This window comes from Leptosomus discolor, chromosome 4, assembly GCF_034619465.1.
Source record: "Leptosomus discolor isolate bLepDis1 chromosome 4, bLepDis1.hap2, whole genome shotgun sequence".
Taxonomy (NCBI): domain Eukaryota; kingdom Metazoa; phylum Chordata; class Aves; order Leptosomiformes; family Leptosomidae; genus Leptosomus; species Leptosomus discolor.
The window spans coordinates 43,633,263-43,648,025 of NC_141394.1; the positions used below are offsets into that span (position 1 = coordinate 43,633,263).

Genomic DNA, 14,763 nt, shown 5'->3' on the forward strand with positions numbered 1-14,763 from the left:
TGACACCCACCTTGCTACAACCTCCTTTCAGGTAGTTGTAGACAGCGATAAGGTCTCCCCTCAGCCTCCTCTTCTCCAGGCTAAACAGCCCCAGTTCTCTCAGCTGCTCCTCATATCTAGACCCTTCACCTCCTGTTGTGAAATTAGTGTAGGTTTAACAAAAAGTTTTAAAAATCAATTTTACTAGTACTGTGTGGCCTCTTAAGTGAATCAGCCTTTTAAATGAATCAGTGCTGAGGCCCTTACTCCACCCGTGATGCTCCTCTCTTCTTCTGCAGCTCCTTGTCTTTCTCCTGAACTGTATGTGATTTGTCTGAGTTCTACCCATGACCCTTGCTAAAATGTAGTGATTACAATATACTAAGAAAGATGTATTTGCTATACTTAAGAAGTGTCAGCGCTGATCTTTGTGAAATGTGTTGTGCCCATGGGGGAAGAGACCTACTTTGAAGTAGGCAGGAATGAGCTTGTCTAGTCGGTGGGTTTAATTTCAGTTTACAGTGGCATCTGCTGATCTGTTTGGTGATACTGTGGTTTTTCATCTGCATTACTACATCAGTGGAAGGGTTAGGCACTGCTATGCTCTCAGAATGCCTGGAATCTTGTAATTTTCAGGAGCAGACTTTCTACATTGATAGATATATAAATATGGTGATAGCATCTTGTACCACATCAAAGACGACTGCAACGACTCATTCTTCAACTTCAGGCTATGTTAAGTGTGTGCTGTCCTTTCCTAATAAGTGTAACTGTGTCATATCCCTGGGTTAACTTAGGGATTTTTTTCCCACCTAGTGTGCCCTGTTTCCAGGACTTTCTCCTGCAGGAGATCTCAGTTGCCCACCTTTTGATGAAGCTTTTTTCTGAAGATTCAAACACTCTGTTTTGGTCCTCATCTGTCCCCATTTCCCTTGCATGGTATTGTTGTCCCTTGGCTGAGATGGTGCCTTGCCTGCCTCAGTCCCTGCCTCAGTTCTTGCCTAAACTGATTCTTCAGGGTTGTTCAATGCTGTCTGTACAGTAATAATCTTTTTTTCCTTATTTTTGGTGGGGGGAAGGATGGGGAGGTTGGTGAAAAGAAAGGCAGACAGATCACGGCAGCAATGTATATTTGGAGTTAAACAGCTGACTGCTGTAGATCTTACTGAACTTGTTACTCCCTTTTAAGTGTAACTTGGACTGATTTATCCCTAAAATAAAGTTGGGAATTGCAAAGTCATTCCACAAAGAACAGAGACTATAGTCTCATCTTAGCCATACTCAGGTAGCTGCGCTTTTCACACAGTTTACTCAAAAGAAATTTTCAGAACATGAATAAATTCAGTAGGAAAAGGCTAGCTTTTTGAGGCACAACAGTAAAATTTATGTAGAACGGATAAAAAGGAATATTGTGGCTTATCTGAAGACAAGCTTCATTTTCCTTTAACAGCAATTACTTGCCTTTGTAGTCATACAAAATAATTCTTTTGTAAGAGAAGAAATTCACTGTGCGAGAGCAAATATTTGAAATGGAGCAAGTGATGTGTGTGGGAATTTGATATGTTCATGGAACACTGTTGTGTGCTAAAGTAAATACATATTTTTCCTTTACAAATGGAGGAGCTGAAGGTACTGGGGATGCTGCAGCTTCTGTTCACTAAATTGCCACATGCCTTTTCTTTCCTTTGCTGCTTTTTATTGACTTCTCATTTGCTATGCCTGGGCTATTTACAGTCCCTACTTGCAGTGCTGGTGTTATCATTGCCCTGATGATACAAAGAAAACACTTTCTTAATATGTTGTGCAATATAACATGGTTTGTAATCCTGTGTGTGCTTTTAAAGACAAAATTAACCACTAAATAAAGTGTCATCAGACACCACACTTTGACATGTTTGCCTGAAATGGTGGTCCTTTGCATGCTTTGGAAATAGCACTCTGCTGTACTAATCTCTGGAAAAGTAATTTTATTATTGTTGGCTCCTGTGTTTAGCATGCAGCTCTCAGCTGACATACTGTACATTATAGAAAAATGCTTGTGACTCAGCTAACAAAAACCCAATGAAGGGTCTAAACTAAGAACGTGTTTTTTGTGCCTTTTTTTGTACTTTTTTCTTATTACTGCATGCTGTACTCTCTTCTTTGTACACAAGACAGTCAGTCCTCTGCAACTGTGTGTGGATACTGGCAAGGCCACACTCCATCAGTTTTATGTAAGCAGCAATTCCACTTAAAAGAAAATTTACCATTTTCATACCAAAAGTAGAAGGTACAAGTCCATCAGAATAGAAGGCAAAGGTCTGTCAGACTCAAATTATATTTAAGTATAGATTAATTCTTTTAAAATAATTTAAAAAATGTTTCTATGGCCTTCTTTTCTTGCATAACATTCATTTAGCTGTCAGCCTTTACATGTAGCTATAATAAGGTATGATTGCAGTGTGTATTTTTATTGTAGACTGAAGTATATATGTCTTGCACAGCTTCAGATGAATGTTCATTGTAATGCTGGGTTATATAACAATCATAAAGATAAGATAAAGTATCTAAGAAAGAGACTATGAATAGCTGAAAACAAAACACTATTAATAACTCTCCAGTACAAAACTACAAGCTTATTTAGTTACTAAAGTTATTAATAAGTAACTCTTGACAATTCCTATGTATTATTGACTGAAATGTCAAACCTGAGTGTATACAGGTTTTTAGTAAAAGTCATGTGCTATAGCATAAGGAGCGTTCTTTTCATTTGGTGTGCTTATGGAATTAAATTTTGTCCTTTAGAGATGTCATCATTGTATGTCACAATGTCAAAATGTATCCACATTAAGTCAGTGCCTCTTTTTTTGCAACTGAATACCCAATAGGAACTCAGTCCAGCTGCTGAATGTGAATTCCTGTGAATATATGGCATTTGAGAATGAGGTTTCTTGAGTTACTGTGAAGGGGGTTGTTGGGGCTCTGAAAGGCACAGCTGCTGCTCGCCAAAGGAGTCCTTTCTTTTTGGTACTCCTTGCAGATATGAATTCACAACCTGAAGAGGTCTTCAGTAGCTTCAGTGCTAGTGTTAAAAAATCAGTGTTAGTGTTCGCTTTAAAAATCAAATGTGGCTGGCTTATTTCTTTTTAATTAATTTGCTGCCACATTGTAAAACATTCATTTACTTTTACATGTGTTTAGTCTAACAGTGCTGTGAAGAATTTTCAGGAATGCCCTCAACTGAGACTCATCAGTAAATGCCTAATTTATTACACATGGTGACTTTCCCAAGTTTCCCAAGCATGTCCCAGTTTCATTCCTGTAGAGGGATAACTTTGTTCTGATACAGCCTTCAGGAAGGAGGCAGTCATCAAAATCCTTATCACCGGACTCCATAAATGTAGGACAGTCTCCATTAACAAGAGACAAATTTCAGCCATCTCTTTTGTGGTAGGTGTGAGCAGACCTTTCCTCGTACCCTCATGTGATTTCTGTGCAATCTCCAGTAATAAAGAACTGAAACCATCAGCAGGCTGCGTGATGTAGTCCCTTGGGTTCCTGGGCTTCTGTGAGGAGTCCAGTCTTGCATTCAGGTATTTGCAGTCATAGTTCTCTTATCTCCACTTGAACTTCTGTTCTGCTTTCTGAACAGCAGTTGAGGCTTCGGTTTGGATAACTTTTTGCCAGCAAAGTAATATTTATCACTTGGGTTGTTGTTACTATATAGATTTTCCAAGCAGAAATTTCTTGCAAGGTGAAGAAAAGCTAACAATACAAGTGTCTTTATCTGTGCGTACTATACAAAAACTTTAGGGAAAGGAGAAGAAATTAGTATTGATGCATCTGTTTTCTGTCTTTACTATAGGCGTGCAGGATCCTCAACATGAGAAGATAATTACTGTGACTACTAATGGAAGTATTCACAGCCCCAAGTTTCCACACACATACCCACGCAATACTGTACTAGTGTGGAGATTAGTAGCAGTAGACGAAAATGTATGGATACAGCTTACATTTGACGAAAGATTTGGGCTTGAGGACCCAGAAGATGACATTTGCAAGTAAGTTACTTTAACTGAGAAAAATTAGAAGGGAGCTGTGGGGGATGGAACAAAAGTGTTGCTCAAGTTTTGCAAAAATGTGACACCTGAATGTCAATATATTTATAAAATGCATCTTTTAAAGTCTTAGATCATTATTTTCTTTTGCAGTGCTAGAGAAGGATTTCATGCTTGAAAGGTTTGGGGTCCCCCCATTTTTCCTTCTGCATTAAGTATCTGGGCCACAGATATATTATTACAAAAAGTTTGGACATCTGGGAAAATATTCTTAACAGAATGTTAGAGGAATGAATGTCTAATTTTTACAGAGAAAATTTGGGTGAGCAAGTTACCTGAAGTGGAATTCAGGCCACAACACAAAGTACAACATCCCTATTCAAAAAAAACCAAACAACAGACCCACCCTACTGCACAATATTTTAATGGCCTTTAATGGTCAAGCTCCTAGTCTTTTATGAAAAACATTGACATTCTTCAATGGTATTGGGTTTTTTTTTTCCCCACTTCAGTAAGTATCCTTCCTGCTCAATCACTGGCACAAGTTTCTATGGGACCTTCCTACAATTCGCAGCTGAAGGCTTTGTAGCTTGGGAAAGAAATAACTATGACATAACAGGCATGGGGATGGATGTAGTTCTGAACCAAGCCATCTGATTGATCATGTTTTGGATATTTTGTGAGGGGCTGACATTATATATGCTTCCTGTGGGTGGGTGAAAGGGGAGAGATGCTAAACTCTTGTATCCTGTATCTGTCTGCCATCACAGCAACGCTTTGTAAAAAAACCCCAAGTGTGTGAATAGTGGTACATTGCCCAAAGTCTTTTCAATAAATTAATTAACAGATAAAATATGTCATTTGAATGGCGTGTCCTCTTTTGATGTGTTTCTGGAGAGGTACTTCACACAAGATTTTTCTTTCAAATTAGTTTTTTATTTTGAATTGTTTTTCTCTTTGGGTTTTTATTTTTGCATACCTGTGTACACACTTGATTTGATTCTTGTTTTCAGTTTTTCTAATTAATTGATATTCAGTTGATTTTATAATTTGTATCAACTTTTTATAACAAATGTGAATTTCTTAGGGGTTACTTTTGCACTTTAATTTGGGAGCTGAGGTTCATAACAGATAGGCAGATACCTTTCTTTCATAATTCGGAAGGGAGTAATTGTCAAGGACATGCCAAATATAATTAAAATAAGTACTATAAACATATGTTTGCTCAGATGAGTGCACTCCCTTTGCCCAATAATTCTTTACTTTAAATGAAAACTTAGCTTGCTTTTTCTTTTCTTTGCACATGGCAGAGTGAAGTGGCAAGTGAAAGAAAATCCAGGTAGGGTGACTCATTCGTCCACTTGCAAAGAAAAAAGTAAGATAAGTTAAAATATTTTTAATATTATAACTAAAATAGTATTTTAATGGGAGTACATTTCTTTTAAGTAAACAATGTGCTGAATACAAAAGTACTGGTCAAATTAAGAAACAGTAATAAGTCACTCATAATGTTCACTCAGTCGTAATCTTATCATGCTCATATTTGTTCAGGGATACCAGGAAGTTATATGAATGCAATTCCCTATATGTGCACTTTCGAGGACACACTGGGCTTTTTGGCTTGGAAGATACGACCCTCTGAAAAAGAGTTATACTGTTGCTTTTAAACAAAAGAAAAAGCATAGCTAGTCTTCCTATGAAATTTAAATTCAGTAACAAACTCAGTAAAGGAAGAGAAAGTGTACCTCATTTGATATGAAGGAAGTATAAATAATTGACAAGTTGAGGAAATAACTAAGACACAGAGAGTTTAACTATGTAAAACAGCTCTAGACAGGCCAAGTAAGTTACCAGTTACCAGAGTAATATCTCTTTATAAATAATGTCTTGCGTTTCTTATCTCTTATAGTTCCTAATAAAGTTGTTTAATCTTTTTACCAGTACCTTCTGTGGAAAAGTTAAGGGTTTTTATTGACTGCATCCCATACTATTTATTACTCTACCGTGTTTCTGCCATCTTAAAACACACAGATCAGTATTGTTGCTTTAGAGTATTCAGCAGTTTCTCCAAAGGCAAGTTCATATGACAAAGGACAGAATAAAATAGGACACGGACCTTAATGTGTTATAACTCTATATCTTACAGTGACCCGATCCTTTAGTTCTGAACTGTGACTGAAACTAGGTAAAAACTGTAGCCCTGTAACGTTAGACTTTCTATGCAACAGTGTAAAGTTTGTTTCAGGATATCTTTCTCTCCCTTCTGTAGTGTATGAGAGGACCCCATGAGTTACCTGCAGTGGTCGTTGTCACAGTTTTCAGTTCCTCTACCTGCTTCTTAAGCTACACATTCTGTGCAATGCCAGATCTTTCTCCATCATTGCTGTAGGCTGTAACACCCTGTAGTGTCAGCTCGCTGGGCTGATGAGAGAATATGCTGGAGTATATGAGTTTAAGATAATTAGCAGCTTTTAAATATCATAGTAATTCAAATATTGCTCACACATTGGAAGAAATAAAACAAAAACATATCCAGCTACATAAGACTTTTTTGCTTAACATCGTTCTGGAACAGGAAAACAATGGTAGTGGTAAGAAATATCCTAGATGCATCCTGAAGCTATGGCAAGTTTTTGCCTGTGTCTGGCTGACCTGACCTCCATACTTGGATTTCTCCAGTCAGTTCTGACATTTTAAGCTATTCTGTGGGGTCTTTTCATCTAGAACAAATACCACATTTTACAGATACATTGAAGGTACCAGTCTAGTCTTCCATTCTAAATACTTTCCTAAATCTGAATCAGAATGATCCTGCATGACTTTTTTTCCACTCCTTTTTTACTTGTAATTCAACTTACAGTATTTACTAAAGTAGACCATTTGCATTACAGCAAATTCTGTGTTTATGACCAGCCATCCTGACCCAGCCTCATCTGGAACAGCATTAACATGCATAGTCCTAACTGTTGTGCTAATTCTCACGAGTCTTAAGCATGATTGCTGTGTTCTGTGTGTTTTGGAAACAAAGTTTAAATTACAGGGTTTTTAGGATAAACTTCTGATATCTTGCCTGTACGTCTCCAGGAGATTTTTGTCTTGATTTTACAATTATGGTGTGCTTGAAACTTATGCAGTTCATCTCTGCATTGCTTAAAACACAGTTAATGATTTTTTCTAAGAATAGTTCTACTTCATCTGCACTGTATCCTTTCTATGGGCAAAATTTTAAGAATTCCACGGTGTCCTTTCCAAAGCGAAGACAAACTCCAGTTTATGTGGAAACGAGATCCATGCATGTGTCTCAGAAGAGATTTAGGTTATTTGGTTGATAATATGGACATATACATTTCTGCAATATTGCTCTAATTTCAGTCTTGTACACTTTGTTTGAGTTCAGTTGTGACTTGTGAAAGAAAAAGGTTATGAAGAAAACAATGCCCCAGCAAACCAAACAAACAAAAAAGGAGAAGGATGCAATCTTCTGGCTGTTTTGTTCAGTACTGTTCAGATGATAGAACTAGCAGTGAATTTTCCTTACATAAGGGAATTTCTAGCTGACAAAGGCATAGTGGTTTTACATTCTGTATGCCCACCCTTTCCATTGAAGAAAAGCAGCTTTTCTTCTGCTGGTACGATAGCTGATATGACAGGTCATTATTTTCATGATGCTAGCTCCTCAATGCCGTTTTAATCATGAGGTCATTAGGCTTCTATGCCTGACAGCTTCTATCAAGGAGCTATCATAAGTCTTCTTGACCAGGAGGGACTGATTTTTGCTCAACTGTTGCTTGTTGTCCAAATTTGTTGCTTTCTGTCTCTGAGAACATGCAGTGATAACAGCTCTGTGATAAACTTCTCTGTGACAGGAAGACATGGATTTAGCTTTCTTCCAGGAAGAACATGGACACTACACTTGCTTTTAAAAGGCAGTCTGATGTTGTGAGTAGGTTGTACATTGAAGCAAGGCTGAATAGGAAAAAAAAAAATCTTTCTTATGTTAGTAGCGTGTGTCAAACTTGCTCTCTCCCTGTGCACAGAATGTCTCTAGTTCATCTTAGTGGTGGTTGCAGCCATTATTTCTTATCATCAGACGATTACAGTCTGTTTGAGTTTTATTATCTATAATAAAACACAGAAATGTGTCACAAATCCAAAGTGCAGTTACTGTAGCTACGATGATAAGGATAAAATACATGAGTAAAAGAATGTGGAACCAACCAATACTTGAATAATAGATGCCATTTGACCATCATCTTCGTATTAGGATAGCTATAGTAATTTCTGACTCTCTTCAGTCTTCTAATAATTTAAAGTATGAACTATAGTCGGGTTTGTGTGGGTTTGTTTGGGTGGTTTTGATTTTTTTTTTTTGGGGGGGGGGGGGAAGCTTTTAGCAGCTGTGTGTGTGAATCTGTTAATGTAATTGTATAAGTGAAGCATTTACCTATTACATTTTGAAAGAATTCCCAAAGCTTGTCTAGCTAATATGTGCAATATGTAGAACTTTTGCTTGAAGAAAATCAGTTAAGCTAAGGCAGCTGTCAGTGCTGACATGGAATAAAATCTATGTGAGTAGTACTGTGACTTTTTTTTCCCCTCTTCCATCAAATTAAATACTTAACTCTTAATACAGGAATGTTCTTCCTCTGAGGGTTCTTAGGGTGATGCTTTATGATGCAGAGCCACACACATTACGTTCTCTACCTCCATTTCCCATAATGTTTCTGTAAGCTACTTGCCTTCACTTCAGATCTATTTTGACTGAACTGTGCCCAAGCTATTCCCTTCCATTCAGGGAACATCAGGGTTCTGTGATAAACTGTAATCCAACCAGCTTCAACAGTCATATGTGTTTCCAATGAATGTATCGTTAGGAAATTGTTGACAAGGTTAAAAAGTTAGGTCTGGCTCAGATTGACAAGACTGAAACGTGTATTAAGAGGAAATATACAGACACTGTCTTTAGTCAGTGGCTATGAGAACGGAAAATAGTTGCTTAACTGTCTTTTTTTGACATAAATTATGTCAAATGCATGCTATGCAGTGATAAGTTATGGTAAACACAATAAAAAAGTTAAACATTTTGTTATGTAATTTTCTAAGCAGACCTTCCTGTGTAATATAAGACACAATGAGTAACTTACACCATGTGGAGTTTCCTTTCTTGTAATTACTACAAATCTGTAGATCTAGTATGTGGAGTAAAATACGTATACGTAACTGCAACTCCCAAGTGCTTCAGTAAAAAAGAGGACAGATATTTTGCTTCTGTTTGAACCCTTGTCGTGGAAGCACCTTACAGCTTCAATAGAGTGCATGCATGGAAGAATAATGTCAACATCTTTTTCTTCTAGAAAGATTAAATTCTACTGCACACCCTGCCCCCTGGGGGGAAAAAAAAATTATTTTGCCTTGAATGCATTATAGAGGCGATATTGATGTGTGTGTGAAGAACATACTAATATCAAACATAGCTTCAGGAAAAAAAAAAAAAGAGTAATCTATCTCTTCACATAAAGTAAGTATTAATTCTGGGGCTTGTGAGGGCAGTGACTTCTTTACGAGGGTCTAGTTCCCAAGAAAATTATTTTCTGGACAACTGATTCACTGTCGTTGCTGTCAGACAGTCTTAAAAGCTTCTCCTGGGCTGTGATTACAGAGGGTGAAGTTATCTCTTGGGTAAGCCAAAGTTCAAGTTGGCTTTGAATAACTGGACAAAGACCTTTAAATGAACTCAGCATTTAAAAAGGAACTGTTGCAGGCAATGTTCATGGCAGCTCACATCGCTAAGTACATGGGCTGCTAGGATTTGTGTTTCTTCCTTCCCCCCCAGCCTCTTGTTCTGAAGATACAGGGGTTGCTGCTGCCACCTCTATTTGAAAATCCAGAAGAAAAGTGAGGAGATCCCCAAAATTTCTATGGCTTCAATTGGGGGGGGGGGACGGGACGACGACGGACAAAAAACAAACAAACAAACAAAAAACAAACAAAAAAACAAAAAACCAGCACCAAACCTCACAGACTATGAGGATAGAGATGACTGTCATAGTGAAGTCCAGTCCTTAAAGCTCTTTGCTTAACAACTGTTGCCTTAGAATTTCAATGTGTTCAATTGTTTTTCATCAGCTACACATATAGGTGGGCTGGGCTTTGTTTAGGTGACTCTATGTGTCAGTGATACTTAAACGTCTGTTTCATCATTGGCTATAACTTCTGTAGCGAAAATGAAATCATACTGAAGATAAAATATATTATAGCTCTGTTCTGCAAGTTAAGTCCATTTGGATAGGATTGATATATGGAATTATAAGAAGCATATGAACTCATTCGTCAATACACAATTACTTTCTTACTTTTTTTCCCCAACACATAAATTATTTGTTAATAATTTTTATTCAAAGTCTGAAAGGAGGTCATATAATTTAAATAGCTGGGATGAGTTCTAGCATTCAAGTGCCTTATGTTAATTGAAATACCGATAGGAAAGAGGTATTATGAAATAACTAATTTAAGATGAAGTCCAGTGTGTAGAAAATGCCATAAAACGAATGTTAAGTAATTTCTTCTAGTGTTTTTGGGATTAGTTTTTTGGTTTTGATTTTTTTGTTGCTCACTCAATTTGCAAAACAACTGAATAGTGATACCAGTTCGAGAAGTTTAAATGCTGAGTGGGTTTAAAAGGAGGATGAGGGCGGGGGGTGGGGATCACAGCTTTTAAAAAGTTAGGTTAATTTAGGACCTGAGTAATTTGGTTATCTAAAAATTGTTCTTTTGCATATAAAGAACAAAACTACTACTACTACAATGGTTATTTCTTTCATGTGAGTTCAGTTGTAACAATATTATTTGAATTTCATGAATGCAGAAGAGTCCAATATACTCGTGCATCCTGCTTGCTTATGTTTGGAAGAAAAAATGAGTGGTTTTTCATGTCAAAAGTGTCTGGATCTGTTTGTTTTCTAATCTAATGTATTTGAACAAAATTGTGGTTCCTTGTGTTTTCTTTTTTTTTCTTTTTTTTTTAATGATTTTATTTTTTTAAGAAAGCTTTCTTTTGGATTTTCCATGGTTCCAGAAAAAAAAATTGACTCTGGTTATCAAATGATTCAAACCCTAACTCATTTTTCAGCTGGTCCCATTGTGCTGGTTTAGCTACTGCCCGTAGCTCACACTGGCAGAGGTATGTACTATGTCCAGAAGTATTCACATTCCTCTGATTTCTCTGAGTAAACTCAGTTCTGCAGAAGGAGTTTTTAGCTGCAAAATTGTGCTCTCTAAACAAGTCAGAGTGTAACATAAGAAAGGGAAAGGGAAGGAGATGCTTCTCTGAGCAGAACAGGAGGACAGCATAGCCTTCAGGATGTGATCAGAAGGACATGCTGCACAAACTTAGGGGCTATGACTGCATTCTTGCCCACACACTTTTCACTCCTTTACAGCATTCATTTTTAGTGCCCACTGTTGCTAGAAAACACTATACTGGGTATTATTTCTCAAGTAATTTAAAAACTATTTTCACAATCCAGATGAGTGTTAAGAGAGTGATTGCTGATGAGTGGGCAGCCGACATAATCTCTTACTCCTTTTTCACACCAGAGACTACAATCATTGACTTAAAAACATTTTAGGCTCCTTAAAATTCCTTCTTGGTCCTCTCAATCTCAAGCAAGCTGTTTGAATAAAGTAAACTATGTCCACAGTATCAAAATATTTTTGTAAACAGTCCTAATTCTAATTTACTGCTTCTAAAATTGTTTCATGTTACCGTAGCTGGCTGTGTTTCTAATGATGTAAACTGAAGCTATTTTCTTTGAAAATGAGTGTGGCACTGCTGATCTTGCTTCTGTCTAGGGTACTCTGGGAACAGTTGTTTTTGATGGATTTCCCCTGCTCCTGCCCCACCACTTTTTAAAAGATAGAAGTAGCTATCTGCTATAAGGTGCAGAAAAACTTGGTGTGAGCCATCACCAGCTGAGCTCAGAGATGTAGACAGACCTACAGCCACCTGTGATTTCTGGTGTGGCTCTTAAGTCCTGATGTCAAGAGAAACACAAGATGCAAAGGCAGGCCCAGTAACATAATCTAAAGTTACCCTGTGTAGTGTCTAAATATTCCAGTTTATACATAGCATGCACTCCATCCTTGATGTTTTCTGGTTACTGAAAGTGTAAGTACAGTTAAGCCCATAGGCTCACCACCAGGTTTACAAGGAGCTTTCTCCTGTTTAATTGGCAGGAATAGCAGACATATCAACTGTCCTGTTCCTAGACAGACAGTTGTCTTTCTTCACCTGTTACACAGCTTTTCTTTTTTCTCTTCCTTTCCTCTCTTCCTCCCACTAGTTTCGTCTTATGTGTGTCATCAACTTTTTAAACAAAGAATGTTGCTCGCATGAAATTGTAGTTAGACAGCATTATCAGCAAACATTATCGGTCAGACAGATCAGTAACTGTCTGTTGTGCACTTGATGCTGCTTCATTAAGTTAAAGTAGAAGTGAAATGTAATGTAATTTACATTAATCTGTTTCCGTCTGATCATCAGAGTATCTGAGAAGATGCATGTGCATAAGAAACTGCAGACAGGAAGATTGCTTGTTATAAAAAAGGTTAGATGGTCATGTGGGAGTGTCCTAGGGGTTTTATAAGGTAAAATAAAGAGATACTTTCTGTTTCTGACAATAATGTGAGACAAGGGAGACCAGTAAACTAGCAGCAATTATTAAGAAGTACTGCTTCAGACTAGCCTTTGATTTATATGCTGTGGCTGGATTAAAAATAGGTTTGCATAATTTTATGACTATTAACTTATAACTAGATAAACTGAAGTGAGAGGAAACTCCTTACACTCTTTAGGTGGAAACTGATCTCCTGCTAGGGTTGGGAGCACATATTTTCTGTCTTACGCAGTGTTATGCGACTACTCGGTTACATTACAGGGATTTTTCGCTTTCTGTTCGAGTAGCAATTACTAGCCTGTCCTGAAGCAGGATATTGGACTTTGTGACAAATGCTCTGTCCTGGATTGGTAAATCCTGTGTGCTAGTGTAGCAGCCAAGAGGCCATATGTTATTGTATTGCTGAACTAAAGAAATAAAGCTGTTTTCATTTAAATAAACATAGATAGAGCCCCAGTCTTCGTTGAGGTAGGCAAAAGGGAGGGAAAAGAAAGAAGGGAAACTTGACCAGGCGTGTAATGCTGCTTGAGGGGAAGAAGTGCTGCCTGCACTGCCCTGGGTGAATTTTCATGCTGAAAATGCTCCTTAGGAATTTTTTTGTTTGTCTGTTTTCCAAAATATGCTTTTGAATATTGTTAGGAAATTGCGTAGCCAGTAGTTTTCACATCGTTGACTGGAGCCATCACTACATTCCAGGATAAAAGGAATGTACATAAAGGGAAAATTGCCATTTGGGATACTAGAATAAATGTTTAAAATGCTGCTTGAAAAACAATGGTAAAAACATGTTTATGGATTCACTTAAGATGGAACAGATACATTGACCACTGTGAATAGTGTGAGTAGAGGTAGAAATTTTATAGTGGATTAGAAAGAATACTTCACAGCCTTGGCTGTTGATGTGACCTCTGAGCTCCACTAGTGTTTTTGGTTTTGTACAAAATACTAATCTGTACAGTAGGAATGTGTGATTTACTGTAATTGCTGTAATTCCCAAGATAAAATATGCCAGACTTTACAGAGAAGTACTGGGAAAATTTGGTAAGGCATTTAATTCTCCAAAATCTGGTGAGTGTAGTACTGTTATGATGTAGGATGCTTACTGAGCTGGTATGCTGTCTGGGAGCGACAGGCTGCGTCTTCATGAAGGAAAATGTACTTTGGAGAGTATTGTATCCAGTGCAGCAGGACCCTGAATTCTGATGGCCATTTCCATATGGTGTTGTACTGTAAGTACGTAATCATAATAATAATAATAATAATAATAATAATAATAAATTCTACAGGTATTCCTTTGGGGGGATGACACAGTGACAAAGAATAGGAGTTACTAGTGTGCAGAAGAAGAATACTCTGTCCTACTAACATTTTTGTTGCATGCATTATTATTTCAATTCTTGACTTTTGCATGGTACTAAAGAGATCTGTGGTCCACACGTGCAGCCAGTAGCAGAAAGCAGACTGATGGAGGTGAAACAGTACAATAAAATATTTCATGTAGACATTATCCGTTTTCTACTCCTTGAAAAATAACCTTTCCGAATGACTTCTTAGTTTTGTGGAAAATCTTTTTTACTTACTGTACTTTATATGGCTACATAGTGAAATAGGAAAAAAGGTAAATGTAGCATAGTAACCCTGAGAGATGGAAGCTCATGGAGACTTACTCCCTGTGGAACTTCTTCCTTTGCATTTTAAGATGAAGGCCAAGGTAAGTAAATGGACTGGGGCGTCATTTGCAAGTTGATTCATATATTCATATAGTTTTCCCAAGCTCTCTAATTTTCCCAAATTCATCTTTGTCTTTGATATATAGTAATAGTAATGTTGGTATAAAATTTCATGCACTTTTTTTTCTACTCATAACGTGCCATTTTTACAGTAAACTTAATCCTTATTTAAAGGGAGCTAAAGACATTTCTTATCCTGACTGGCATTGGGAATACCTGCCATTCTTTGATACAAAGATGATAAGTGTAGGTAGCTTCTAAGAAATTTGGCAAGCAGCCTTTTAAAAGGGGGAGTTTGGGAAGCCATCTCCTTTCCTGCTGACCTCCACTTTTGATCTGCAG

General features: G+C 37.3%; 1 protein-coding gene across 1 annotated transcript in view; it reads left to right on the plus strand.

The window, feature by feature from the left end:
- The window catches only part of PDGFC (platelet derived growth factor C), a 133,341-nt gene that overhangs the window by 74,178 nt on the left and 44,400 nt on the right, over nt 1-14,763 (plus strand). The window contains exon 2 of the mRNA XM_086464475.1: nt 3,824-4,019. Within this exon, the coding sequence (XP_086320601.1) occupies nt 3,824-4,019 (196 nt within the window). The remainder of the gene's footprint in view (nt 1-3,823; nt 4,020-14,763) is intronic.